Source organism: Sceloporus undulatus, chromosome 3 (assembly GCF_019175285.1).
Source record: "Sceloporus undulatus isolate JIND9_A2432 ecotype Alabama chromosome 3, SceUnd_v1.1, whole genome shotgun sequence".
In the NCBI taxonomy this organism is placed as follows: Eukaryota; Metazoa; Chordata; class Lepidosauria; order Squamata; family Phrynosomatidae; genus Sceloporus; species Sceloporus undulatus.
Window position 1 is genome coordinate 233,803,745 of NC_056524.1, and position 26,470 is coordinate 233,830,214.

A 26,470-nucleotide genomic window follows, 5' to 3' on the forward strand; every position below is an offset into this window, starting at 1 on the left:
TTATTATTATTATTAATCTATAATTGTAATAAGCTGCTCTCTCTCATCATCATCTTTATCATCATCGCACAGGTTCTCCAGGTCAGATAATCCCTGGTCCTCAAGGCATTCCTGGTACTAAAGGTAAAGTTATATTTTATTGTTGGGTTTTTGTTACTCAATTAAGTTTCCCCACACTTTTTTCTTCTTTACAGAGGACTCATATAGTTTACTGACTAATGGATTTAATCCATTTGTTTTATGACATGAGCCACAACCCTTTTAATTCAAAGTTGTAAATCTTAAAATGAATTTAATCCTAACTGTTACAGAGAGAGTCAACCATTTTACTACCAAATGTTACTGCTTAACTGCTGTGTGGTTTGGATTTTCAGGCCCCACAAAATATGTAACTGTCAGGCTTTCATAGCAGACAGTGATACTGTTAAAAGGCTTACATTAATTCATTTTGTTTTGTTCTTCTGCTGCTCTTTCTCCTTCTTCCCTTTCCCTTCCCTTCCTTCCTTTTCTCCCTTTTTTTTGTGAAAATGTCAAAAGTATTTCACAGACTTTTCACAGAAAAGTTAGTATATAATTAACTTTGGTTTAAATATTACATAGGTATCAAAGGAGAAATGGGGATGGCTGGTTTTCCAGGACCTCCAGGTGCTAAAGGTCTTAGAGGCGACCAAGGACCGAGGGGACCTCCTGGTATACCTGGACAACCAGGACTTCCTGGCAAACCAGGAATAATGATTGCTGGTCCAAAAGGAAATAGAGGTCTCCCAGGTCTGGATGGAAAGCCAGGTAAGAGGCTTACTCTTTCTGAACAGACTACATAGGCAGCTACATTGATTTTTAGAAAGCTACATAGATTTTTTAAGTATGCCAAATTCTCTAATAAGAATAATCCTGCAAAAAAGATGTACTTGCATGTGTGTGTGTGTGTCTTGTTTTGGTAGTTTTCATCAGGAATGTTAAATTCTAATTCATTCTAAATTGCTTTACATTAATTTTATATGTGCACTGTTTGGAGATCCTGTGCTATATTGTGGGACACAAATATTTTAATAAATGAAGAAAATAAAAGCGTAATGAAATAGGAAATGAGAAAATATTGACCTTCCTTAAAAAGCCTCTCAAGCCTGGGGGACAGGACTCTCTTCTGAGCCAGACCTTGATGGAGGAGAACAAGCATTTTGATCTGACTCAAGTGTAAGGTACATGTAATCCAGAGTCCAACAATTCTTTCATCTGTCCCATCCAGAATTCAGGGGTGTAGTCAACTCAGGGAGCATACATTCCCCATCACTGTCTAGCTTCTTCCACTGCTGTACTATAGCAGTCAGTGATAGACTTCTTGTTAGCGATTCTGAGTGCACAAGGTCAAAAGGTAATCATGCTTTCTTCTTCGTGGTCTCTGTGAATCACACAAATGGGTTAATCTACGCCTGCAGAGCAATTCCACGGAAACTTCTAGAATCTCTGGGCAGAAGTTTGCAACTTCCTGCAACTTTTTGGCGGTAGCTCTATTACTCCTATTGGTCCCGTTCTTCCTCAGTTCCTTCATTCTGCCTCACGTAGCAGCTCAAGTGAACTTCGCTAGCTCAGTCTATCTTTGCTAATGGCTCTATATCTACGGACTCTCTGGAAAAAAATTGACCTTTGGCTCGTTCAAATGACTGTTCTCTTGGATCACCCCCTGGACCCTTGTCAACCCAGTCTGTTGACTATTCTCTTTCTTCATGGCTTCTTTCACACAGGGTTGCTACAGATGGGCTTCTGGTTTATTTCTTTTAATCCATTTACAGTGGATTTGTTCTATAAGCACAGTCCCCAACTGCATGTACTAATAACATGTTCTTTTCAAAATATAGGTGTTCCAGGTATCCCAGGACCCACTGGACTCTCTAGCTACAGTATAAAAGGAAGCAAAGGTACTCAAGGAACAGATGGCTTACCTGGTCCACCAGGATCTAGAGGAACAGATGGCCTACCTGGTCCACCAGTAAGTGAAATAAATATCCTATTGCATTTGCTGTTTTTTTATATGTTATATTGCAGTTGCAAAAGTGCCACGATAGTTTCCAGATGAGAAGGAGGAAAGAGGTGTTGGTTTCCAGAGGAGGAGGAGGAGGGAAGAGATGTTAAGTATCAGTGACCTCTGATGCCACAATAAACTACAATCCCCAGAATTCCCTGAGGCAGGGCAGTTAAAGCAGCCTCAAATTGGATTATTTCTGTGTGTTTTGGACCATTGTTGTCTATACAGGTATTCATGGGTGTGTCTGTATACCTGCATTGTGTGTGTGTGTGGGGGGGGAGGAATCAGGTTCAGTAACAACAAACTGTTCACCAACTAAGACAATAGCTACTTGTAGCCTGTCATATGTAGGCTAACGAAACTTCATTACAGTTCTAAGAATTCAGTGGACTGAAGCCTTCCTCGCATTATGTCTTGCCATTCCCAGCTCATTCAGAAATTGTCCTTCTGGCCAAACTCCTGTTGCTTTAGGTTGCCTTGATAAATGAATAGATGATATATTTGCATTATTAAATAACAATAACATATTTCCCGATACTAAATCTCAAACACAGAGATGCACTGTGATGAACTCTATCTTGGATGGCTTTCCAAAAGTAGCAGTTTAGGCATAACAACGTCTTAGCAAACAACTAGCACTGATATTGCATTTGTTGAAATAACAAAATATTGGGGAGTGTGTATTTACAGGGAGAATAAGCAAATGGAAGCAGTACTTATGTCTCCCTGCAATTGCCAATCCCACTTGATGGAATTCCACTTCCCCCTCAACCAGGTTCATACCTACTTTTTCATTTCTGCCTCCATTCATCCCCTTTGCTGGACACAACAGTCTACCATATAATACTGTCACTGACACAGGATTGTTCTTTATATCTTTATTTTTCACTTGTAGGGAAATGAAGGTATTCCTGGTTATCCAGGTCCTAGAGGTGAAACTGGTTTTCCAGGATTTCCAGGCATAAAAGGTATGTGACTGATCTTAAAAGTTCTATCTATACTGTCACCTTTTGCACATTGCAGTTCATGGATAAGCTGTAAACAAGTGCTGTATGTGAACTGGAAGAGGTTCTTTGATTGAGGTTTTCTGGTAGGGGGTATGGCAGCCATGATTCCTTGCTACTGACACTACTACCTGTTTGTTCTCTTCCTCTGAGACCACGAAACTGCTCAGAGGAAAAATACATGACAGTTGGAGAATGTTGCTCCATCTTACTCTTGTTGGAGCTTGCATGGTAGGGAAAGAATATGCGGATAATGTTCAGAGAACTGCTGTCTTTGTAGCTGCAAAATGAAACTAAAAATCAAATGTAGCTTTCTTCTGAAGTTTTTATGTTATGACACATGCAGCATCTAAGCTGATTTATTCCAATGCATTTCATTCAAATTTGTCTTTGAACTTCATTCTCTCAAGCTTCAGAGTTGTTTTCTAACTCTGAAGATGACCCAGAAGCTAAATAGTGCAGAATTCTGTAGCCTAGTTCCTTACTAAGATGTCAGGGATCATATTATGGTGATTCTGACTCTTCTGCACTGCTTTACAGTTATCTTTTTCTCATCTTTGCCATTCATTTTGCATATACTGATAGGCAACTAAATTGGAGAGCTAAGTGTTTAGTTATATAGTCCACATAGTTGTGGGTTCTGTGTACCTGCAAGCTTTTAGAAGCTTTGTGACATTAGTACCATTCTTTGTAACAACCAACCCAACCACCCTGACTCCGCCACTTTATCCCCAGAGAAGATGCCATGTATTAAATCACTAAGAAAGGGGGAAATATGCAGGGCACAGCACTGCTAATATTATTTCCATTTTGTAGACCATGAAGAAAAAGAAGACATGTCCCAGGATGCTAAAAAGATGGTCTTTCTTCTCTAAAAATTTTGTTGAATGAATGTTCTTTACCAGAGAGCCCTGGTGGCACAGTGGTTAAATGCCAGTACTGCAGCTACAAGGTTATGAGTTCAATTCCAGGCAGGGCTCCAAGGTTCACTCAGCCTTCTATTATTTCATAGGTTGATATATGAGTACCCAGCTTGTTAGGGCAATTGGCTTACACATTTGTAACCTGCTTAGGTAGGGAATGCTAGTTCACTGATAAGTGGTATAGAAATGTACTTGCTATTGATGTAAAGCTGCAGAAATTTCTGAGCCAGGAAATCCAAAGCCACTCCAGATCCAATGAAGTTTCCTTCCTGGGATGTATCTCCTTTTCTTTTTGTGGATTTCCTTGGATGTTGTCCAGATTTTGTCTTTTTTGCCTTTTTGTGGACAAGCCACTAGAAAGCAGATTATGTTTGTGTACTGTAATGTTTTTTTGTGTTATGTTGCTTGTACCTTGCCTCTTAGGTACTGCAGTGCAGAGTAAGAACAGCATGCTTGAAAGTTGAATAGGATTTCTTTTTTTCTTTTGGCCTCTGGATCCCCTCTGATGAAGGGGGATTTTTTTGGTTTTTGCCTTTGTTTTGTTATATTTTTTACGTCTTCAGCTGTGTATTATATTGTTCCTGATATGACCAAGACCCTTAGAGCCAAGCAAGGGGCAGTATTTGGAATGAATTTCATGATGCGTCTCTTAATTTGATAATATATTTTGTAGGTGGTTTTTATGTTCTGTTCTGTCTTTCTGCCAAAGGTGACAATGCAATGTGTAATTAAAACATGACATAGAATACAAAATATTAAACAATCAAACTCTTAAGCAAGAGGAGGGAATCATTAGGTCTTGCAGATGTTGTTGGACTACAAGTTCTAGTCTAAGGGTGATGAATGCTGAGAGTCGCACCCAACAACCTCTGGGGGGTTGCATGAATCCCAGCCCTGCTCCTTGTTATTGTGTGCCTTCAAGTTATTTCCAACTTATGGTGCCCGTATTGTAGGGTTTTCTTGGCAAGATTTGTTCAAAGGAGATTTGCCCTTGCCTTCCTCTGAGGCTAGGAGAATGTGACTTGCCCAGGGTCACCAAATGGGTTTCCATGGCGGAGTGGTGATTTGAACCCTGTTCTTCAGAATCATAGTCCAATCATCAAGCCACTACACCACACTTGTTCTAACTGCATATTAACAGGAGAAGGAACAAGGCCATATACATCTGTGAACACCAGAACGTCTTTTAAAAGGTACAGCTTATCCTCAAGGTACAGCATTAATTTGCTTGGGGAGTCAGTATGCCCCACATATTCAGGCTGTATTAGCTAACCAGTGGTGCTTGACTGAAATATTTTTATAAAACACAGTGAGGGGTTACTTGAACCTTCAATATCTATCACTAATCTGAAAGTAGCCATGCTGGAACAAAATAAGGGACAGAATCCAATATGATCAACAGCTCAAGATAGTTAACTCTCTCTGTCTTGTAGCCTGACGTGCGACAAAGGCTGTTTTATTTATATATATCACACTACATGCATCAATGAGTACATTAGTATCTGTGTTTTGTTATCATACAATGGCTGTTTTGTGAATGACCACTGTTAATAAGGTAAGTATTAACTATCTGTGGTTCCTATGAGAACTGTTTATGCTCCACTACCACCATCACAATCATGGTTGGTGGAGACATAAGAGAGGGCCTTTTCTATGGCTGCCCCTAGGAACTCCCTTCCCAGAGAGACCGGGATGGCCCCTTCCTTGATGGCCTTCTGCCAACAGGTGAAGACCTTCCTCTTCAGACAGGCATTCAAAACAGAAGGCTTTTAAAGAATGGGCCAGGGTGTTATATTGTGTAATGTGTTTTAAACATTTTTATCTTTTTAAACTATTTGATATTTTAACATGTAATTTGATTTAAGTATTGCAGTATTTTAATTCTGTTTTAATGTACTATTTTTTATATATTTAATTGTACAGTATGGTTTTTAATGTTGTAAGCCACCCAGAGTGGCAGGATATAAATAAATAGAAGAGGAGGAGGAGGAGGTGGTGGTGGTGGTGCTGCTGGTGGTGGTGGTGGTGGTGGTGCTAAAATACAGGATAACCCTTCAAGCATCTAGTGTGTAGTGGGCTGTGATCATTAAAAGTGTATGCCATAATAAATATGTTAGTCTTTAGGGCATGATAAGACTCAGCTGTTGTTGTTACAAATGTTCTCAATATTATAAACAGATAAAATTCATATTGCAGTATTTTCTTTGCAGGAGAGAAGGGTAGTCGTGGACCACCTGGACTAACAGGAGTAGCAGGGCCTGGTGGTCCAAAGGGCTTACCTGGTAATTCATATCCTCGCTCAAATTACTTTTCCATCTCACCCCTTTTTATTTTTTAGTATAAGTGAAACATATCTTTCTCTATATCTTAATTTTTAGGTCAGCCTGGACCATCTGGGAAAGCTGTCTCTTTTCCAGGAAATCCAGGACCATCTGGGCCACCAGGAAACCCAGGAAGCCCAGGAGATCCAGGGCCAAGAGGACCATCTGGGATGCCAGGTACAGATTCCAAAACATTTCCCTTCTGTTTTCCTGAACAAAAAGAGGAAAGGCACATCCTGCATAAGTTAGAGGTGGATATTACCGAGCAAAACAGACAAAGGTCTTGGAAATGTTTAATTGTACACAGGTTCAAATATATGAGAATAATGTAAGCATAAAAACATCCTGCAACAGTATGCTCAATGTGCTCTTCCTTTAGCATGCACTGTGTTGTCCATGATGACCAGAAAATTAGCACCAATACAGTTAGTTTTTGCAACATAAGCAGCCTCCTCTTTTGCAAAGTCATGTATGGCTAGGGTTGCCATAACCCGGTGGGAGGCATGACTCCCCTGCTTTCTAGGGGGCGTTCCCGGTCCCGTCAGGCCCTCGGGTGGCTGCCCGGCTCCTGGCCCTGCTGCATCCCTATATTGTGATGAGCGCAACAGCCAGGGCTGGAGCTGGCAGGGGAGGGCTCTGCTGCTCTGCCTTGCCCCTCTTGGCCAGCCCTCCCAAAGAGCAGGCTTAGTCAGGCAGGGCAACAAGGCACCAGGAGGAGGAACAGGGCCAGGCAGGTCGGCAGCAGCAGTGGCCCCCGCCCGTCTAGGCAGGCCACTGGGAGAGGGGAGGAAAGGGCCCTGGCCTCTGGGGCAGCCCGGCCTGGGGAAGGAAAGGGCCCTCTCCTGGAACCCCTGCCCCCCAGCCCTCCTCCTCCTCCTGCTCTTGCAAGGAAGAGGCTCTGAAGCGCCGGGAGAGCTGCCTCACTAAAGGGGAGGGGCGCCTCAGGGACCCAGCCATCGGAGAGGAAGAGGAGGAAGAGCCTCGGCAAGGCTCAGAAAAGGAGGAAGGGGCTGGCACCCGGGAGAGGCAAGAGGGCACCTTCCAGGCCCCTCCTGGGCCCCAGGCTCCCCCCAGGATCTCCCCCGTCGGACATTGGAAGCCCCCTCCCCAAGGCCCCCCATACACACACCCCTCTCCTTTCTAACCCTCTCTCTGACTCCCTCTCCCCCTGTTACCCCACTTTAACTGAGCCCTCTCTAACCCCCATCTATCTACCACCTTCTCTCCATCTAAACCCCCCTCCAACCCCTCTCTATCTACTCCCCCCTCTCTCTAACCCAGTGATCCCCAAACTGTGCTCTTTAAGTAATTTTGGACTTCAGCTCCCAGAATCTCAGACTATTGAGTAACATGTCTGAGGATTCTTGGAGTTGAAGTTCAAAATCTCTTAAAGGACACCGTTTGGGAACCACTGCTCTAACCCCCTTATTTAATAATAATAATAATAATAGGATTTATTTATATACCGCCCAATCACTGGGAATCCGAGCAGTTTGTGAAATTCACAGATAGCCAAACTACACAGGCAGATCAGCTCCTGGCACTGAACAAGCAGAGCTCTGCTCTGGAGCCACAACGAACTACATTTCCCAGAATTCCATAGCATTGAGCCAGGGCAGTTAAAGTACTGTTGGACTGTGTTATTTCTGCAGTGTGTGTGTAGTCTGAGAGCCCTGCAGAGAGAACAACTCTGGTGCTTTAGAATTTAAGCCCATCTAACCCCCCTCTATCTAAGCCCTCTCTAACCCCCTCTATCTAACTCCCTTATTTAAGTCTCTTCTAAGCTCCCCTCTAACCCCTCTCTATCTTACTCCTCTTTATCTAACCCTAACCCCCTCTAGGTACCCCATCTAGCCCTCCTTCTATACCCTCCCTCTCTCAAACCCCCTTATTTACCCCCCTTCTATCTAACCCTATATATATATTTTTAAAACCCATCAATTTTTGTGTCCTCCATTTTTATAAAAGTGCCCTACATTTGAAAATGTTGTTCTACATTTGTCCTGGTTTGGAGGTCCTGACTTATGGCAACCCTATATATGGCCATCATATCATTGGAAAATCTTTCTGTGAATAATATATTTATTGTATAGTTTGTTTTTTTTAAATCCACCTTTCAGGGTACAACACTGTCTCCACAAGGTATTTTACAGAATGATGAAGCACATCAAAACAAATTGCATGCCTCCTAAAGATCTTCCAAATAGTCAACTCAGCCACTAAAAACTGGTTTTTACCACAGGAGGAAGACTGAGGTGTCTGTGGGATTTTTTCCCTAATGAGTTGGCTACTAGAGTGCTTCCCAGCAGTTGGTAGTTGTTGAGATCACTTAGTCCAGATTTAAAGGTTTGAATCCAGAAGTTTTAGGCTCCCTGTGAATGTCCTTTTAGTAAACAGCTGGTGGTGATTTCTATCACAGCAGTGACTTGGCTGTGGAACAACAGATAACTATTTATCATTTATATGTTCTTTGAAGATTACAAGATACCTAACAATATTCATGTTGACCCTTGGTAATTATATCAGTATTTTTGTGTGTGGTGGTGGAGGGTAGAGCCATGTAAATAAGGAGTCTACCAATAATGAAAGTCATTATTGAGTCTTCCTAGATATGAAACAGAAACTGTAAAGAATCTTCACTAGAGAGTTCCATTTTCCATCTTGCATTCTCCAGTTGTATTTTTTAGAAACAAAAAAACAACAACTAAATTGTATGCATATTTATGTGTTCCATATATCAACATGCTTTTATTTTTATGACTGCAGGGCCTCCAGGTATAAAGGGCCAGCCAGGTCGTCCTGGGATTCCAGGTGCACGTGGGCCACCTGGACTAAAAGGCGACAAGGGATTTCAAGGCCAAAAAGGTATTGCAAAGAAATTACAGAGTGCTACACTGAAATTGCATTATTTTGAAATTTTATGACATGATTAACCTAATGAAAAGGGGAAAACACACAAAGTTCTTGTTGACATGCCATGACAATCCGTAATGTGACATGTTGAAGTCGTGATGTGTAGACCTGTCTTTGCCAATGAATTGTAGAGTCTTCATGATCTACAAACCACAACTTGAACCCCTGATTTGTTGTTTGTTTATAAGCTTTGCTTGTTTAAATCATGGCTTGTTGTGACATCTGAATCTGTTTGGTTTCTCACCTTCCTTCCTTAAAAGGGAAACTTACAAAAAGGGCAAGAAAGAAACAAACTAGAAATGGACAAGTCACAGTTTGTTTGGTCATCTGCATGCAATTTGTGGCTTAAGCAACAACCCATGATTAACAGAAATAATGTTGTATTGTAATTCATGAATACATCCTTCAACTTTGTCAAAAATGAAATTATGAAAAAATGACATCTCTTGTCAGGTGTCTCTAAAATACTTATTTTTGATCTGGCAAAATGTATAAAGGGAGCAAGTAGCCAGTAGGATAAATGTGAATAATCTGTATTCTCCATACAGTTTCCATCTATGGGTGCACTCACAAATATATGTAACTTCTATTCATTTATTTTTATTAATTCATATCAATTTATTCATAGGTTTGCCAGGCCTGCTTGGATTTCCTGGAGTAAAGGGACTTCCTGGATTCCCAGGGGCTTGTTCATCAGGCCCATCAAAAAGAGGCTTCTTGTTTTCTCGCCATAGCCAGACAACAAAGATTCCTTCATGTCCATCTGGGACAGTTCAGATCTACAGTGGATATTCTCTTCTTTTTGTACAAGGGAATGAACAAGCACATGGACAAGACCTTGGTATTTCTATAAACACAGCCATCTAATTCTTTATTTATCCATTTGTAAATGTGACTTTCCTTCTCAACAGAACTATTGTGCCTACTTTATCATGCTATAAAAAACATATCAGTGGCTAGCTGAAACTGCATATTAGACACCACAAATCTATGCTCAGGAATCTTATTGTTTTCAGTGGGTTTATTCCTGGGTAAACGTGTCCAGGACTCCGGCCTAAGTAAGAAAAAGAAAATGGTGCTTATGTGACCACAGATATGAAAGAAGCCTTTTTTGAAGTAGTTGCTTCTCCTGGTACTGAAGAGAAGAAGTGCTAGCTGAGGCATTACTTCCTTTCTATGGCCACTTCAGTTAATGCCCTCAGTGTACTATTTTAGACTCCTGTAAATTAGTTGTTTCAGAAATCTTGTGAAGAAAGTATTATTGTCACATTAACCTCAGGTGCTTTCATTTGGGTTATTTGTTGGCTGTTTTATAAGTGGAGTTTCCCATCATGCAGTCACAGTTGCTTTATTACAGAGTGGAAGTACTTCCAACAGGTAGTGGGATTTCCTCTAAAATATTTCTTGCCCCTCAGCTTACAGTCTTTTTTGCCCTCTGTTAATGGAGTTTCCCAGCCCTTTGCTTCCTCATATTAGTTTTTTTCATAGCCCTGTTACAATATGGAATTGTTTTTGTACTCAGCAAAGGTCCCTGTATCTCCCATCCCCACCTGAGGTTCCAGCTTGGGTCCAACCTTGGTGGGATATAAAAATAAATAAAAATGGGGGACGGGAATAGTAAATTGCTTCCAAATAATTAGTAGCACCACCAAAATTGGGGGGAGGGACTGTTGGTTAGTTCACAATTATTTGGAACATTCTTGTTTTTTAAAGGTCAGTAGAGGGTTTTTCAAAAAAGGAAGTGATTGGATTCTTACTTCCTAGTTTGAAAAACGATCCATATTCCATACAGCCCTTTAAGGGTTAGTGGAACCCACCAAATGTCTTCTGATGCAATAAATTGGCAGCATTGAAATTTTGGAAGGGCATTAGTGGTTATTGAGGGCAAAATATATATCCATCTTGGCAAGGAAAGGTAACAAAAATGAGGGAAGCAACTTTGCAGAGTTCTATGTGGGCCAGTGAACCTCCACCCATGGCAGTTGCTCAATCTGTAGGGAGAGGCGGGATATAAATTATTATTATTATTATTATTATTATTATTATTATTACGTATTTCTTTATTATTGCTCAATTGTATAAGATTTTATAACATTTCTGTACATTCTGCAACACAATACAGAGCTCATTATAACTTCCCTTCCGACTCTTCCAGGTACAGCTGGTAGCTGTCTTCAAAGATTTACCACCATGCCTTTTTTAGTATGTAATCCCAATAATGTTTGTAGATTTGCTTCTCGCAATGACTATTCATACTGGCTGTCAACAGCAGAGCCAATGCCGTCAGATATGGAACCTATTTCTGGGAATGCTTTGGAACCCTACATTAGCAGGTAGTATTTTAATACAAGGATTGCTGTTCTCGTAGTACTTTGATGCAGCTGTTTGCATGTTTGTTTGAAGGGTAAAATGGAGGATAGGTAAAACATGCAGTACATTATAATTGCCTTTCCAAGCCAAAACTACACCGAACTTTGTAAACTATATAGTTTTGTAGAGTTCCGTAGTACTGTGGAAAAGATGAATCCAAAATGAAGTGATGGATGCCCCACAATAAGGAAGACTGACAGAATCATTTTAAAGTGAGTTATTGGCGGGATACAAACCGCCGCTTTGCGGCGGTCTGCCGCCACCGCCGGTTAGTCTGCGGGGGAGCCGGAACCTCCACACGGCGCGGCTCCCCTGCGGACCGAAAAAGAAGCTCCAAAATGGAGCTTCTTTTAGAGTCGCGTTTGCGACGTAGCGAGGCGCCAGGGGCGCACTCGCTACGTCACAAAGGACGCAACGCATACAGACGCTCAGCGTCCGATACGCAAAGATGGGGCCGGCCATGTAGAAGGGCCAGCGCCATCTTGTACGGACGGAGTCCGTATTAGGCCCAGGGGCGTCTAGAAGAGACGCCCCTTTTTTAAAATGGGACGTCCTCCGGACGTCCTAAATGCCGGTTTGTAACCGGCCATTGTTTGGTAGTTGCAAGATACACCACTGTACACCGTGTCTAGCTCAGAAAGAGAGATCAAGCTCAAGCTCTAAGATCAGCAAGGGAATGTTTTGTCTTCCTCCCACCACCATCATAAACATGTTTGGTGAGGACATGGAAGAGAACCTTCTTGGTGGTTTCCCTAACGTTATAGAACTTCCTTTCCTGGGAGATCCAATTGGACTTCTCCCTGCTATCATTCCACCAGCAGGTAAAGACCTTTTTATTTAATTTGGGTTTTAGTATGTTGCAGCACATTTTTAATTGGGGGGAATGTAGTGTTTTGAATTTATTATGCTTCAAATGTCTGTTTAATGCTGTTTTTAACTTGTTTTTTTTAACAGAAGTTCAGTTTAATTGTGTTTTAACTTTTGTACTATGAAGGATTTTTAAAACTGCCTTCTGCTTTTAAAACTTAGCATGCCATCTTGAATCCCATGCTGGGAGAATGCAATGAAAAGAATGAATGAATGAAAAGGTGAATTCACTGTGCCATTGACATGGAAGCCAGGAGCTGCCATAGTTAAAGGTTTAATATAGGCCTGAAACAGACGGGCAAAATGACGCAGGTTCAGACTGTGTTGGGAGCATGCCCTTTACACAGTGCATGCCATGAATACAGCCTGAAGCTGTGCCAAGGCCACACTGATGAAAAAGAACCAGGCCTAGAAGGAGTGGATAAAATCAAGACCTCAGCAGTGGCCTGGATTGGGGCCGGGCATGTGCATCCTTGCGCCGTTCCTTTGGGCCTGTCTGTTTCAGACCATAGACAGAAAATACAGGAGATGGTCCTGTATTGTTTGTGTGTACTCATTCTGGCTGCCAGATTTGGTAGAATGTTTCTTCCCTGTGAAATCAGTCCCTGAGATGCAGAAAAGGACAGAGGTGTTCATGCAGTAGGGGCTTGCTCCTCTCCAGCATGCATTCAGGTGCCCATTTGTATTATCATAACATGACTGATACTAAATAAATGGAGAGTGGAACATTTCTTGAAGTCCAAAAGTCAGATTGTAAGGTGCAATTTGTTTATTCCTTTGTTAAGGGCCATAATTTCAACCAATACTTTTGTTTGTCACCTTGTAGGTGTATTGTCTGTGAAGGCCCTGCAATGGTAATAGCAGTCCATAGTCAGACAACTTCAGTTCCACCATGTCCTCAAGGGTGGCAGTCACTGTGGAAAGGATTTTCTTTTGTTATGGTAAGAAAGAAAGAAAATACAGAGTTACTGAATTTCAGAGTACCAGTTTGGTGGCAAGGTGTGTATATGTGTCAGGGGCACTAGTTTTTAAAAGTGCGCAATCAAAAGCATTTTTATATTATATTTATGTATATACTTGTGTATAAGTAGACATTTTAATTAAAAAATCAGCCCCAAAAACCTAGGTCAGTGTATCCTTTTGGGTTCCCGTAGGCCATTTGGTACCCAGGAGTGGCTTTTAAAAAATAAGACTTATTTCCAGCCAGTTCCTGTTGTTTAAAAGAGACATCCGCTTGGTCGGGAAAAAAAGGTCTAGGGGAACTGAAAAGATGATGAAAACGCCCCCATTCCCCCAGAAGATGTTTGGTGGCAAAAGGTTGTTTTGTTTTGTTTTCTATGGTTGCACTGGGGCAGGTCTCCTGGAAGGCCAATGTAGCCCTGTAGCCTCCCACAGCTACCCAGCCTTGGTACATACAAGGCAGTAATAATGGTTACAAAATGGAATGAAATGCAGTCAAAATAGGGGTAATTGAAAATCATGTTCTTATAGTTCTAAATTAAAAAGATACTTTCTTTCCACAGAAACAACAAGGCATCATCCTCCACCTTAAACACCATTGTGCCACAAAATGTCACATTGTTTGTTCTGCAACAGAGTAATACAACTGTTGGGAATTTCTTACAGTTGTCTTTTTACTGGTTATTGTTCTTTTGTCTAAGTACAAGAGACCTTCTGGGGTACTGAAGAAGGAATATATTGTTCATATCTTTTGAAATGTTAGTACTGTCTTTCTTTTAGTTTGAGCTACTGGTTAACATTAATACTAGTTAAAAACTATTAGTTTCTATATCAAACTAGCTTGTGGCAATTATCTGTGGACTCCACATTCTGTGATTCTCCTATTCTCCAAATAATACCTGCAATACTAATTTTAAAATTAGCATTTCTTATCTTCACAACAGTACAAGTGGACAGGTTTTCATGGAATATATTTATGTTACAGTATACAGGTGCAGGTTCAGAAGCTTCTGGACAAGCTCTGGCATCTCCAGGGTCATGTTTAGAAAAATTCTATGCAATTCCATTCATTGAATGTCATGGACGAGGGACCTGCAATTATTACTCAAACTCCTACAGCTTCTGGTTGGCTTCATTAAATACAAGAAGAATGTTTAGGTATGTTTATTTATACTACTTCTCTCAAGGAGCCACACAGATTTTTCTGCTTAGAGCACAACAGAACAGTTCTACCGTATATACTCAACTATAAGTCGGCCTCATGTATAAGTTGAAGTCAAGTTTTGGGGCCAAAATTATGGATTTTGCCATGACCTGTGGATAGGTCGAGGGTAAAACTTGGAGGCTCCTTCAGTGTGTGTATGTGTGTGTATGGTAAGAGAAACTCTCATTGAGGCTTTTTACTTCATCGTTTCAGCTTTCATTTCAGCCAGACGCACAGGCAGGAGATGGACTCTTAAACAAACAGCAATATCAATCAATCACCAGGGCTCTTTATGCTTGGCTTCAGAGTGAAATGTCTGCACTGCATAGAGAAATCTCAAACAGCTACTATCACACTTCCACAGTGACCCATAAATAAGTTGACCTGGGATTTTGGGGTCAATATTTGGGCATTAATTTTTAGACTAACAGATGAGTATATATGGGTAGTTCCAAATGAAAGGAGCAATTGCCCTGCTCCTATTAGTATTGGAAACATATTATCATGCGTGCCATATTCCTACAAGAACTTTACACAGGTGTGCCATGCAAGGAAATATAGTAGTGGTACCAGAAAAGGAGCAAGGATGATGCCTGTGTCAACACAAGAACAAGGAGAGCAACTGTCTTTCTATACCAGTATTTGTATATTTATGTGGGACCTTGTGCCATGCCACAGCAATTCACTGAACGGGGGCATAAATTTGGCTGTTACTATAATATAGAGGAAGAGTGGCCCTCCAAATATTTTTGGGCTGCAGTTCACTTCAGCTCTAACCAGCCTACACAGCTCAAAATATTTGGACCAATAGGAGCTACAGACCAAAAATGGTCTTCAGTTCATTACTATATTGTGTGCATGTTTGTAGCATGATGCTTTAATTACAGTGGGCCCTTGATATGTGCTGGGATTTGGGGGTGGGATTTTCAAGTCATAGGTGGTTGAATTTGCAGATGCACAATCCTTGGATACAGAAGACCAACTGTATTATTGAATCTTGAGTTTGTTTTTATTTTTCTCTTTCAACTATGCTTCGTAGTTGTACATTATGAAAGTGTTTTCCTTAACTTTGATAATAAACTCCTGATCTTCTTACTGTTTAGCTAATAGCATTTCACACACTTTAATAATTATGAATAAGCCCACTAACATTTGTGCTTGCCTAACTGCCTGCCATATTTGATCCTGCTCACTAGATAATCAGTTGTGTTATAACCAGTTGTTTATTACTGACTTCTATCAGTTTAATGAATTTTAATCACTCTTTATGAGCTTAATTTTAAAATAAAAATGTTGCCTTTAAAATATATTATGTCATATTCATTGCATCATTTTGTTTCTTGCTTTTTTAAGGAAACCATCACCACAGACTCTGAAAGCTGGAGAACTGGAAAAAATAATAAGTCACTGTCAAGTTTGCATGAGGAAATCTAATTAAAGAAACCCATCATGCGAGTATTAAGCTCATCTTGTGGCACAACAAAAATCTAACTAAACCAAAAAGAGTTGATGAACTTGTAGAAATGTGACTTAACTAAAACTAAATTTTATTTGTACTATGAACTTGAAAATACCGATGCTGTACTATGATGAAATAGTGCAATATTTTGACTGTTTCGTTTCTGGTAAAATGCAAAGCACTTTCTTGAAATAAGTTTGTTCGTACTTGCTGTATAACACAGTTGTCACCTTTTGAACCTTGCCATTTTGGGTCCAGGGAAAGTTTGTATTAAGATGTCACCAGTTTTTTATGTGCAAGCACTAAATCCCCTATCTGCGATCTTGCAAAATGAAATAAGCAGGGTAGTGTTGGTTTACATAAGTGTTGTCAAAGTGGGTATTATTTAAGGTAAAATATTGGCACTTAAATGAACTGACTTTAGCAAAAGATTTTGTGAAGTGTTTGGAATTTCACCAAATGTAGATAGGTTCACTTTGTGGTCACCATAAGTTGGAAACGACTTGAAGGCACACATCAACAACAACTCATCTGTTTACCAGTCAACCCTTCCATTCATTAGGAAATGGGAAGTTCAGCATTATTATATCACTGCAGTACTGGTGCTTCTTGAGTGGTTGGAAGGGGACCTACAGGTTGAACTGGTATGTCAGTTACTTTCTAAGAACAATAGAGATATATTTGTATATTTGTATATTGAGTATCACTAGCCTAACAATGAAAAATGCATATCTTGACTACTGGGATAGTTTCAGGATTGGCCATCCCATGCGTGAGTGTTAAAACTCCTTGTTTCAGATGGCAAAAATGGGAAAAATACTAGGTAGTTCGTTCCATCACCACTCCTGGGTACATTTCCCTGGCTGGCTGCCTTCCTGCCCATTACAAAATGTTGCCATGTTTTTATAGCTCCATCCTGTATTTACTCAAATGATGGTTGAAGTTCAACTGGGTTTATTTCCAGGAAAGCCGCTATATTTTAATTTATTACCTGTTGCCTTTGGGCTGGATAGTTTAGTCTCAGTGCAAGTAATGGAAAACAGTAATCATCACTAGTTTTAAATTACATTTCTTTCAATGAAATGAAAGCATCAGTAATCTAATCTATATCTAACCAGAGAACTGGTGCAAAACTGACTGTGATATGTTTGTAAATGGCCAGTTTAAATGGAATCAGGTACAAATCACCTTCAAGAAAACAAGTGAGAAAGGTTTCTTAACTTGAAAAGAGTTGGTTTTCTTTCAAGTTATTAATCAGTTTAACAGTGTTAACAATAACAAATTAATACCACTGAGCTAGCAAAATCTTTGTCCTCATAACTCTGAAGAGTTTTCACAAGCCATCATGATTTCATAAATGTGCATCAAATGTAGATACTACAGTACGGGGCCATAGGAGCAGCTTGAAGCTGCCTCTTCCAAAGATGGATGGGGGCTGTGGCGAACACACACCACAGCTCAAATCTGCCTTGAAGATGTCTGAAAAAGGAGTGGCAAAGAACGGCTCCTTTTTTGGCCAGGGAAAAGGCAGCTTTTCCCACCCTGCCACATCCCCATGGTGGTTTCAAACTGCTCTGGCGGCATGCAGCATATAAATGCCACGTTGCCAGAGCATCTTGAAACTGGCCATGTCTGGGCAGCCACCCAACTTCTGGGCAGCTTCAGGGCGGTGTGGGAGTGTGCAGGGTATAAAATCATTCTCTCAAGTTTCCTGGATATCAGCTTTAAAGGGCCATCTGTTTCGGCTCTAAGTCACTTCTATGGTATTTTTCCTACTGCAGTAAATTAACAGAACACTCCTTTTCATCTCTGTTCTATCATTTGAGATTTTCCTATTTAAAGTTTTGTGGGCATCAGTTATGTTTGAGAAGATCAGCTGAATTTCATCATATTCCATCCAGTGAAATCCAGTCACCTAAACAAAACCACTCTCAAGTATCTTCAATCATGAAAAAGATTTAAATAGAGCATTGGTTTTAAATGGAGTGACTGTACAATCTTCTGCTTGTTTATTCTGAAACAAGTCTTCCTGTGCTCATTGTGACTTAGTGGCTAGTAACGGTGTTTAGAGTTACACCTTAGGTAACTAATACTGACCAGCAAAGAAGATTCCTGGTGATGTAAAACATTTTCTTCAGTATGAAAATGCACTGCAAGGCACATCCAACTCCTATTGAACTTGAGGTCAGAATCTAATGAAGGAGGCAAATACATATCCCTCTGGGGCCACTAATCACTACAGTGCAACAAAACAACTACCATTGGATCAAGGCTGTTATTATTACTGTTGTATAGTTTATGTGTAGCTCTGAATGTTTTGTATTTATAATATTGCACTTGAAAAATTATGGAAAATAATTATTAAAATTAACACTAAGGATGGTCATATTTGTGATACTTGCACAACTAGCAGCAATGTAATGCTCAGCCATACTATCAGATTTCATTAACTTGCAGACTTATATTAATGTATTAATTTAATGCAACATACACGGTGCAGTCCTATTCATGCTTACTCAGAAGTCCCACTATACTCAGTAGGACCTAACCCCTGGTAAGTGTAGAAATCTTCCTCCTTGGAAGTCTTTAAACAGAGGCTGGATGTCCATCTGTCAGGTATACTTTGAGAGTTCCTGCATGGCAGGGGTTGGACCAGATGGCCCTTGGGGTCTCTTCCAACTCTATGATTCTATGATTCTGTTATTCTAATCTAGTGAAATATCATGATCTTCCTTATTAAAATGTACTTTTGGAAGTATGTTTTTTATTTAATTTTCATTTTAATTATTCCAATGTCTATCTTTAACTGTGGGCTTTTACAGTGAAATTCCGTTCATATTTCATCAGGAGTTAATTTCAATGAGTCCCGTGAGGCTTGTTCCCAAGTATGTGTTCATAGAATTGCATCTACAGTGGTTTAACATTGCATCACTATTATTATTGTAAGACCTGTTGTGATGGGAAATAAATGCTTACACTAGAATTATTAACCATGGAATTGCTGCAACATCACAAATCATTATGTTACATTGTAGACCAGAAAGGTGTCATTTGAACTGCAACAAGATAAGACAATGCAAGCATTTTGGCTTCAGCAGTAAATAAAATGCTCCCTGAAATAAATGTATGTATTGTTTCATATATTCAAATCATATCAGCTGTTTCATATTCTCCACTGATTCATGTTAATTCATGCTATTCATATGATGAGATACAGAACAGGGAACAATAAGGAACAGAGATGGTGGGTGATGCACTAGGCATACAATGGAACACCTCAGAAAAATCAAGAGAGAACACATGCATGTGATTCACCCACTATAACCTAAGGCTTTTTTTAAGAGCACAGGAGGCAATTGCTCCAAGCTTCAAACATGGATGAGACCACATCAACATTGGCATTGCTGCATCAGTGCCAACTCTTTACATTCAGAATCCCACAAACTTGAGTTTCATAAGCAAAATGAAAGAGGACAGAAAAACAGGTTCTACATGTGCTAGTGTCCTATTGTTATGATACGATAATGGTAAGATAGTTGTAGCCATAGGTAGAATTAACAGTAGTGACCCAATCTATCCATGTGTGTATGTGTGCATCTTTTATTGTAATATTTTATCCCATCTTTTTCCTCCAAGAAACCCAAGACACTTTACACAACCATCTTAATCATCTCTTTTCCCTTCACAATAGCAATGATAGGTAGGTTAGGCTCACCCAGCCAGTTTGATGGCTTAATGGAAGCTGCATTCTGGATTTCCTGTCTCTTGCCAAAACTCTTAACCATTTCACCATACTGATCACACACATTACAAGTCCGGATTTTCAATGCAGTGACTAAAGTGGGGTGAGAATCATGTGGCCTTCCAGATGTTGTTGGACTACAACTCCCAGCATTCTTCAGCATTGACTAAGTTGGCTAGGGTTGCTAGATGCAATACAACAGATGGAAAGCTGCATAATTCTTATCTCTGGCCAGGCGTGTCCCATTGAGGAATGGGGCGTGTGCCTGTGGCGCATGCACTGCACCACCGCGCCATGCATGAGCCCCGTTATTTTCAATGGGGCTCGAGCATATGCAGGTTTTTTTATGTGGGGTGTCTGGAACGGTGGGTCCTTTGCAGCCATAGCTGTTCATTTTGGATTGAAAGTGGAAGCACTTCAGAAATGTGGGGAAGGCTATGGACTTTATCGCACGGGGCCCAGAACAGGCCTGTCGCGTTCCAAAAAGGGGTCATGCCGAGAACGGGATGGGATGAAGAATGCATCTCACTGCACAAGGGAATGCCGCCGCCGCCGGAAGTTCCCATTGCGTTCTACAGCCGTCCCAGACAGGGCGATTTTTGAGAACGCTTTTGAAGTTTTTTGGATTCTTATAATGAACTGCCATTCAATCTTCTTTATTAGAACCCTTTTGGAATGTGATGGGCCCGATCTAGGGACAGTGCGATAAAGTTCTATGTGTTTCAAGACTGCAAAGAGAGTTATGGGTGCTGCTCTTGAAGGAGGAAGACTCTTTATCATTCATGTGGGAAGGGGGACATATTTGTGGTTTTCCCACTTTCACAGTGGTCCTTGGCCCCTAACCCCCATGAATGTGGAGGGGTGACTGTACAGACATACCTTAGTTAATAAAGACTCTGGACTTTAGCACATGGGGAAAATCGGGGGGGGGTTAGACAGTCATTTTCTGGGGAAACTTACGTGATTTTGTGAATGTTTCACACACATCAACAACAGAGAGGACTATCCCAGCAATAACCAGAGAATAACCAGCAACAAATCATTCACAGGATTTCTGTGTTGCTGGTTATTCCCGGAATAAGTCCTCTTTCTGTTGATATTTGTGTGATGAACCTTGCCTGTGATTCCGGTCCGGTGGCAAATGGATGAAGACGTTGGTTATTTCTCCAACACAGGAACAGAGCAAAGCTCCAAACACAAGCTTTCGGCTTGCTTGGGAGAATGCCTGGAGAAACAGCTACTAGATCAAAGAATCACTCTCCAGCAGTTCACTCCTAAGAGGGCTTTATTGCTTTGTTTCAAATAACACGAGCTAATCACTACTATACAAAATCTCTTACCAACCAACACACCACGCTATCTCAAACTCCCACAATCCCACAGCACAGCGTTTTGCTTATATACAGAATTACCATGAGGCGACCACTTAGCCCAGCCTCTTTCTATACATGTTGCTATGCACCACAGACACCAATCCCTCTTGAGACTGAAGACACAGCAGATTTTAACATTTAGTCCTGCTCAGTTGACCTTCAGCATCTGGCTGCTGCTCTGGACTCCAGCTGTAGCCAATTTAGGCTTCTGCAACCATTGCCACATCTGAACATTTTCACCTTCAAAACATTAACACTTTCATCACAACGTCGTATGAAAATCTTCACTGCGATCATTGGCATTGACATTGGGAGCATGGGGATGGAGGGATGGAGACACACAGATTTTCAATTTCAGGTTACAGCAGAACATCTGCAATAAACACAATGAAGCTTAAAAGGAAAGTGGGATTTTACTCCAGCCAGTCCTACTGTAGCTGGTGTACCAGCTTGCAACAGGAAAGTTACTATTATTATTACACTCATTCCCTCCATATTTGTGGCTTTGATATTTGCGGCTTTGATTGTTCACGGATTTGATTAACAAGTTCTCTTTAGGAATATCTAGGTCCTCCAGTGTAACTCTATGGTCAACTTTAACTAAAAGTTGCACTGAAAGGCCTAGAGATTCCTAGAGAGAACACTCCACTCGGCATTTGTAGCTCCTCCAGGGCAGTTCTATGGTCAGTGTCTGGCTTATGTTGACCACAGAGTTGCCCTGGAGGACCTAGAGATTCCTAGAGAAGTGTCATCTCAGGTACAAAAAATTGTGTTTTTGTTTTTTGCGGTTTTTCCATATTCATTGGGTGTGTGTGTGTGTGTGTGTGTGTGTCTTGTGCCTCTAACCCTAGCGAATATGGAGGGACAAATGTATTGTTATATTTATTTGTATCCCACTCTTTTCCCAGAACTGGGACTCAGTGCGGCTAAACAACATTAAAACAACAGCAACAGTACAATTAAAAACATAGAAAAAAGCACATTAAAAAGGAATTAAATTATTACAATATTAAAACAGATAGTTATTAAAGGCATAAGAGGCATCTGCCTTCTTATCTAGCACCCAGTATGTTTTGTTTTTAAAAAAGTAAAACAGCACTAAGCTATAATTTTGGCTCCCAAAATGGAAATCCTAAGAAAAGTGGAGCCTGGTGAAAGGGGAAAAAACCTTGGGGAAGTCACATTCTCTCAGCCTCAGAGGTTGGCTATGGCAAATCTCTGAACAAACTGACCATAAGACAGAAATGACTTGGAGGCACACAACAACAACAACAACCCACCCTATTACAGCACTTTCCTTAAAAAGCAGTCAATACTGAAAATATTTCTGAATAATAATAATAAAAAAGAAAGGTCTTTGTCTGCCAACTGGTGACCATTGGCAAGTCACACTCTCTCAGCCTCAAAGGATGGCAAAGAAAACTGGCCCTATGATAAGTATGAAACGACTTGAAGGTACACAAAACACACACACACACTTTCCTCCCACAAAGAGTAGAAAGGAGGGGATATCAAGGTCCAAAACACACTGCAGAAACAATCCAGTTTGGGACTGCTTTAACTGCCCTGGCTCAATGCTAGGGAATTCTGGGAACTGTAGTTTTTCATACATTTAGCCTGCTCTGCCAAAGAGGGCTCTGTTGGCACAACAAACTACAATTCCCAGAATTCCCTAGCACTGAGCCAGGGCAGTTAAAGCAGTCCCAAACTGGATTATTTCTGCAGTGTGTTTTGGGCAAAAAAAAAAAAGTCTCACAAAACCACAATTCCCATGATTCCTTCCCTTGCATTGAGCCAGGGCAGTTAGAGCCCTCAAACGGTAATATATCTCAGTGTGGACCAAAATGTCTCCCAGAACTACAGTTCCCATGATGCCCTTTCATTGAGCCCTCTCAAACTGGATTATTTCTGCACAATGTGTGTGTGTGTTGGTCCTTTCTTTCCCTGAAAAGCACCCGTAGCAAAGATGGCCGCGGTAACTTCAGCCCTTCTTCCGCCCTTCTTCGATCACGTGGCCCATTGCGGAACGTCTTCCTAGTAGTTGCTGACTACGGCGGCTCGGAGAGGACAATCAGGGTCGTTTTTTGTCCATTAGTTTTATCCTTCTGTTCCTGGGCTGCTCTCATGCGTCGCTGCTAACGGCCCTTTGGAGGAGAAGGCGGCCGGAGGAAAGGCGTTGGGGTCCGGGCAGCCGCCTCCCCTCCGGCCTCAGGTACAGAAAAGGGTGGGCCTGAGGCTTACGGTGGGACTAGGAAGCCAAGCCTCGAATCCTAATACGTTTAGGCTGCATCCACACTGGAGCAATAACCCGGCTTGGCACCGCTTTAACACTTTGCCTGGCTCTTTGCTATGGAATTCTGGGAGTTGGAGTTTTTATCTAGGGGTCACAGCAAAATCCCTGTATACTCGATTTATACACGAGGCCGACTTATAGTCGAGTATATAGTACACACACACACACACATATATATAAGTTGAAGATGTACAGAAATTGCACAGGCTGTTGTGTGTTGTGTGTTGTTGTTCTTGTGGGCCTCCAAGTCCTTTCCAGAGCAACCCTAAGGCAAACCTATTGCGGGGTTTTCTGGGGCTGAGAGAGTGTGACTTGCCTAAGGTCATCCAGAGGGTTTCAATGGCAGAGCAGGGAATCAAACCCTGATCTCCAGAGCTGTTGTCGGGCTTTCGTAGACTGTATATGCCTCATTAATTTAATATTGATAATATTTAATTATTGATAATGTTTAATTTTAATTTTGTCACCCCTCCGTTTTCACAGACTCAAAGTCTGCATCCCTCGCCGTTCGCTGGCAGCAAACAGAGGGGGACAAAATGGGGCATGTGCCCCCATTCAAGCCAATGGGGCTTGGATAGAGGACAGTTTCTGTTTTCGCACAGGGATCCAGAACAGAGGAGTGACTGTGTGTGTGTGTGTGTGTGTGTATATATATATATATATATATATAGACAGATAGACACACACATACAGTATAATAATTAAAAAATGATAATAATAATAATAGATTTTATTTATATTTCCCGCCATCACAGCAAAAAATTCAACAATACAAAATGCAAATACAATGTTATCCAAGAATACAAACAATAAAACGGTCGGCAGTACAGCTGCCAGTCATTAAAGTATCCACTCATCGCCTGTCCTCATGCCATTGAGTCGGAAGTGGGCTGTTCTTCAGGGTCATTTATAGCAGTTGTATATAGCAATTGTATATTAAGCCAGGTGAAGTTACGTGCCTCAGCTTGTATCTTGCTTATTGTTATTTACTCCGTGTGTCTTGTCCCTTTCTTTCGTTTTAAGAGCCTCTGGAAAACGTCACATAAGTATTTCCTGGCTGAAACATTTTGGGCTGATAAAGCCCCCAATCCTGAGATCCGTTCTCTTTTTTTAATGTCATTTTTTATTGGATGTGTTTAGTATGTGTGTATGTTCAGTATGGGAGAGTCCTGCCTTATTGTTAATGGGCAGCATATTTGTGCATATTGCCAATCTCCACATGATTTCTCCTACTAATGTGTGTGTGTGTACCTTCACGTTGCCTGTTGATTTACAGTGACCTCATGAATTTCATAGACTTTTCTTAGGCAAGGAATACACAGACGTAGTTTGGGCTGAAATCTAGCTTACAGAACCTGGTATTCATTTGCAGTCTCCCATCCAGGTACCAACCAGAGTTATCCGCTTAGTTTTGAAGATCAGGTGGGATCTGTTGCCTTTAGGGTATTTAGTTAGGCCTTCTGCCAGTAGGAATGGTTACATAAATCAGGAGTTTATTAGCAAGAAAATGTTTACTTGTAACATTTCAGTAATGCTAAAGGTAAAGGTGAAGTTTCCCCCTTCGACAAGGTTGTCAAGTTGTGTCCAACTGTAGGAGTTGGTGCTCATCTTGAAAGAGCCAGCATTGTGAAAGACAGCTCTGTGATCATGGGGCCGACATGACTGCATGGAAAGCTGTTACCCTCCCACCAAAGTGGTACCTATTTATCCACTTGCATTTTTACATGCTTTCGAACTGCTAGGTGGGCAGAAGCTGGGACTAGTGACAGTGCTCACTCCATCATGTGGCACTTGGGCCTCGAACTGCCGACCTGCCGATCTTGCAGTCGTAAGAGTCAGCATCTTAACCGCTGAGCCACCGCTTCCAGTGATGCTATAACATAATAAATGTTTTATGGCTGGTTTTATTCTGGTAACCTAACCACCACAACTACATACAATTACCACCACTGTGTGATTTGCAGTACTCCACTGCTCAAGCAGTAATGTTCTCCAATGAAGTGTTGCAAACCAAGTTGAGTCAGTTTTGTTAGCTACACACACACAATATGTTTTTGTTGGGGATTGTTTAATTATTTTTACCGAGTTAGCAGCTGTCATCTGGCTGTATGTTTTGCTTCTTCAAGAACACCACAGTATTATAGATCCATTCTTGCCAAAATTAGCATTAGGGAGTTCAAAAAGGAATGATGTTTGTGAATTTTCATAAGCCTTTAAGAGATTTGGAAACTATTTAGCATTTTCTTATCAAGTTCACACTACAGAACAGATGGATGCAGACTGAAAGTGCCTTAGGTTTTAAATATTTCATTAAGTAATATGCCTAACGTTCTCTTTTTTTTCTTTTTCCCTTTACAGCTCAAAAAGCAGTTGCCATGCTGTCTTATGTACAAAGGTTCTGTTGTCTAGGGAGAGTATTATGTAAAGTAAACAGTGCTGCAGTGTAGTAGTAATAAAAAGTTGCAACCAAACATCAAAATGAACAAGCGAGTAAGCAGTGACATTCCATTAGGAAGGTTAGTGGAAGTTGTAGACTTATGTGTGTACCTGTATTAGTGAGTAGAAAATGTTGTCTTATATTTTTATCTTGGTTTATTACAACATTAGCTCTCATCCAGGCAAACAGGACATTTTAGTATCCCAGAATGATGTTTTATTGCATTTTAGGTATGCATCTTATGACACATTCACCTGAAGAGTTGTAAAAAATATTTCCTTACTTTCTACAACTGTCCTGAACAGTTTCTTTGTTATTTTTAACAAACCAAAAAATGGCAGTGACAATTCTCCCAACAAAGCTATAGTATGTGTGTTGTTTAGAGTTTTTTGCAAACGTGGAGGGCTTACAGTTACTGAAAAAAATTTTCCATCACATGCAAACGTGTGTTTTTTGCCTCTTGATGTTTGATTATTATGGAATAACCTTGAATCTGCACTCAAAAAAATTCCATTGGATATTGGCCATTGTTATACCTTCCAATAATAATAATAATAATAATAATAATAATAATAATAATA

General features: G+C 40.8%; 2 protein-coding genes and 1 long non-coding RNA gene across 5 annotated transcripts in view; 2 read left to right on the plus strand and 1 right to left on the minus strand.

Moving 5' to 3' along the window:
• The window catches only part of LOC121926785, a 3,126-nt gene extending 1,067 nt beyond the window's left edge, over nt 1-2,059 (minus strand). The window contains exons 1-2 of the long non-coding RNA XR_006103086.1: nt 1,941-2,059; nt 1,102-1,399 (exon numbers count right to left, since the gene is read on the minus strand). This is a non-coding gene — a long non-coding RNA (uncharacterized LOC121926785). The remainder of the gene's footprint in view (nt 1-1,101; nt 1,400-1,940) is intronic.
• Nucleotides 1-19,167, plus strand: part of COL4A3 (collagen type IV alpha 3 chain) — a 114,339-nt gene extending 95,172 nt beyond the window's left edge. The window contains exons 41-52 of the mRNA XM_042460066.1: nt 73-123; nt 601-786; nt 1,857-1,987; nt 2,919-2,991; nt 6,161-6,232; nt 6,329-6,448; nt 9,038-9,136; nt 9,813-10,025; nt 11,340-11,517; nt 13,248-13,362; nt 14,367-14,539; nt 15,939-19,167. Of these exons, the coding sequence (XP_042316000.1) occupies nt 73-123; nt 601-786; nt 1,857-1,987; nt 2,919-2,991; nt 6,161-6,232; nt 6,329-6,448; nt 9,038-9,136; nt 9,813-10,025; nt 11,340-11,517; nt 13,248-13,362; nt 14,367-14,539; nt 15,939-16,023 (1,496 nt within the window). The 3' untranslated portion in view covers nt 16,024-19,167. The remainder of the gene's footprint in view (nt 1-72; nt 124-600; nt 787-1,856; nt 1,988-2,918; nt 2,992-6,160; nt 6,233-6,328; nt 6,449-9,037; nt 9,137-9,812; nt 10,026-11,339; nt 11,518-13,247; nt 13,363-14,366; nt 14,540-15,938) is intronic.
• Nucleotides 19,168-23,167: 4,000 nt separating this feature from the next.
• MFF (mitochondrial fission factor) overlaps nt 23,168-26,470 on the plus strand; it is a 43,942-nt gene continuing 40,639 nt past the window's right edge. Inside the window, exons 1-2 of one of the 3 annotated variants that reach the window (XM_042457788.1) lie at nt 23,168-23,371; nt 25,811-25,968. In XM_042457788.1, coding sequence (XP_042313722.1) covers nt 25,931-25,968 — 38 coding nt within the window. In that variant the 5' untranslated portion in view covers nt 23,168-23,371; nt 25,811-25,930. The remainder of the gene's footprint in view (nt 23,372-25,810; nt 25,969-26,470) is intronic. The other 2 variants (XM_042457790.1, XM_042457789.1) reach the window with 2 other exon arrangements.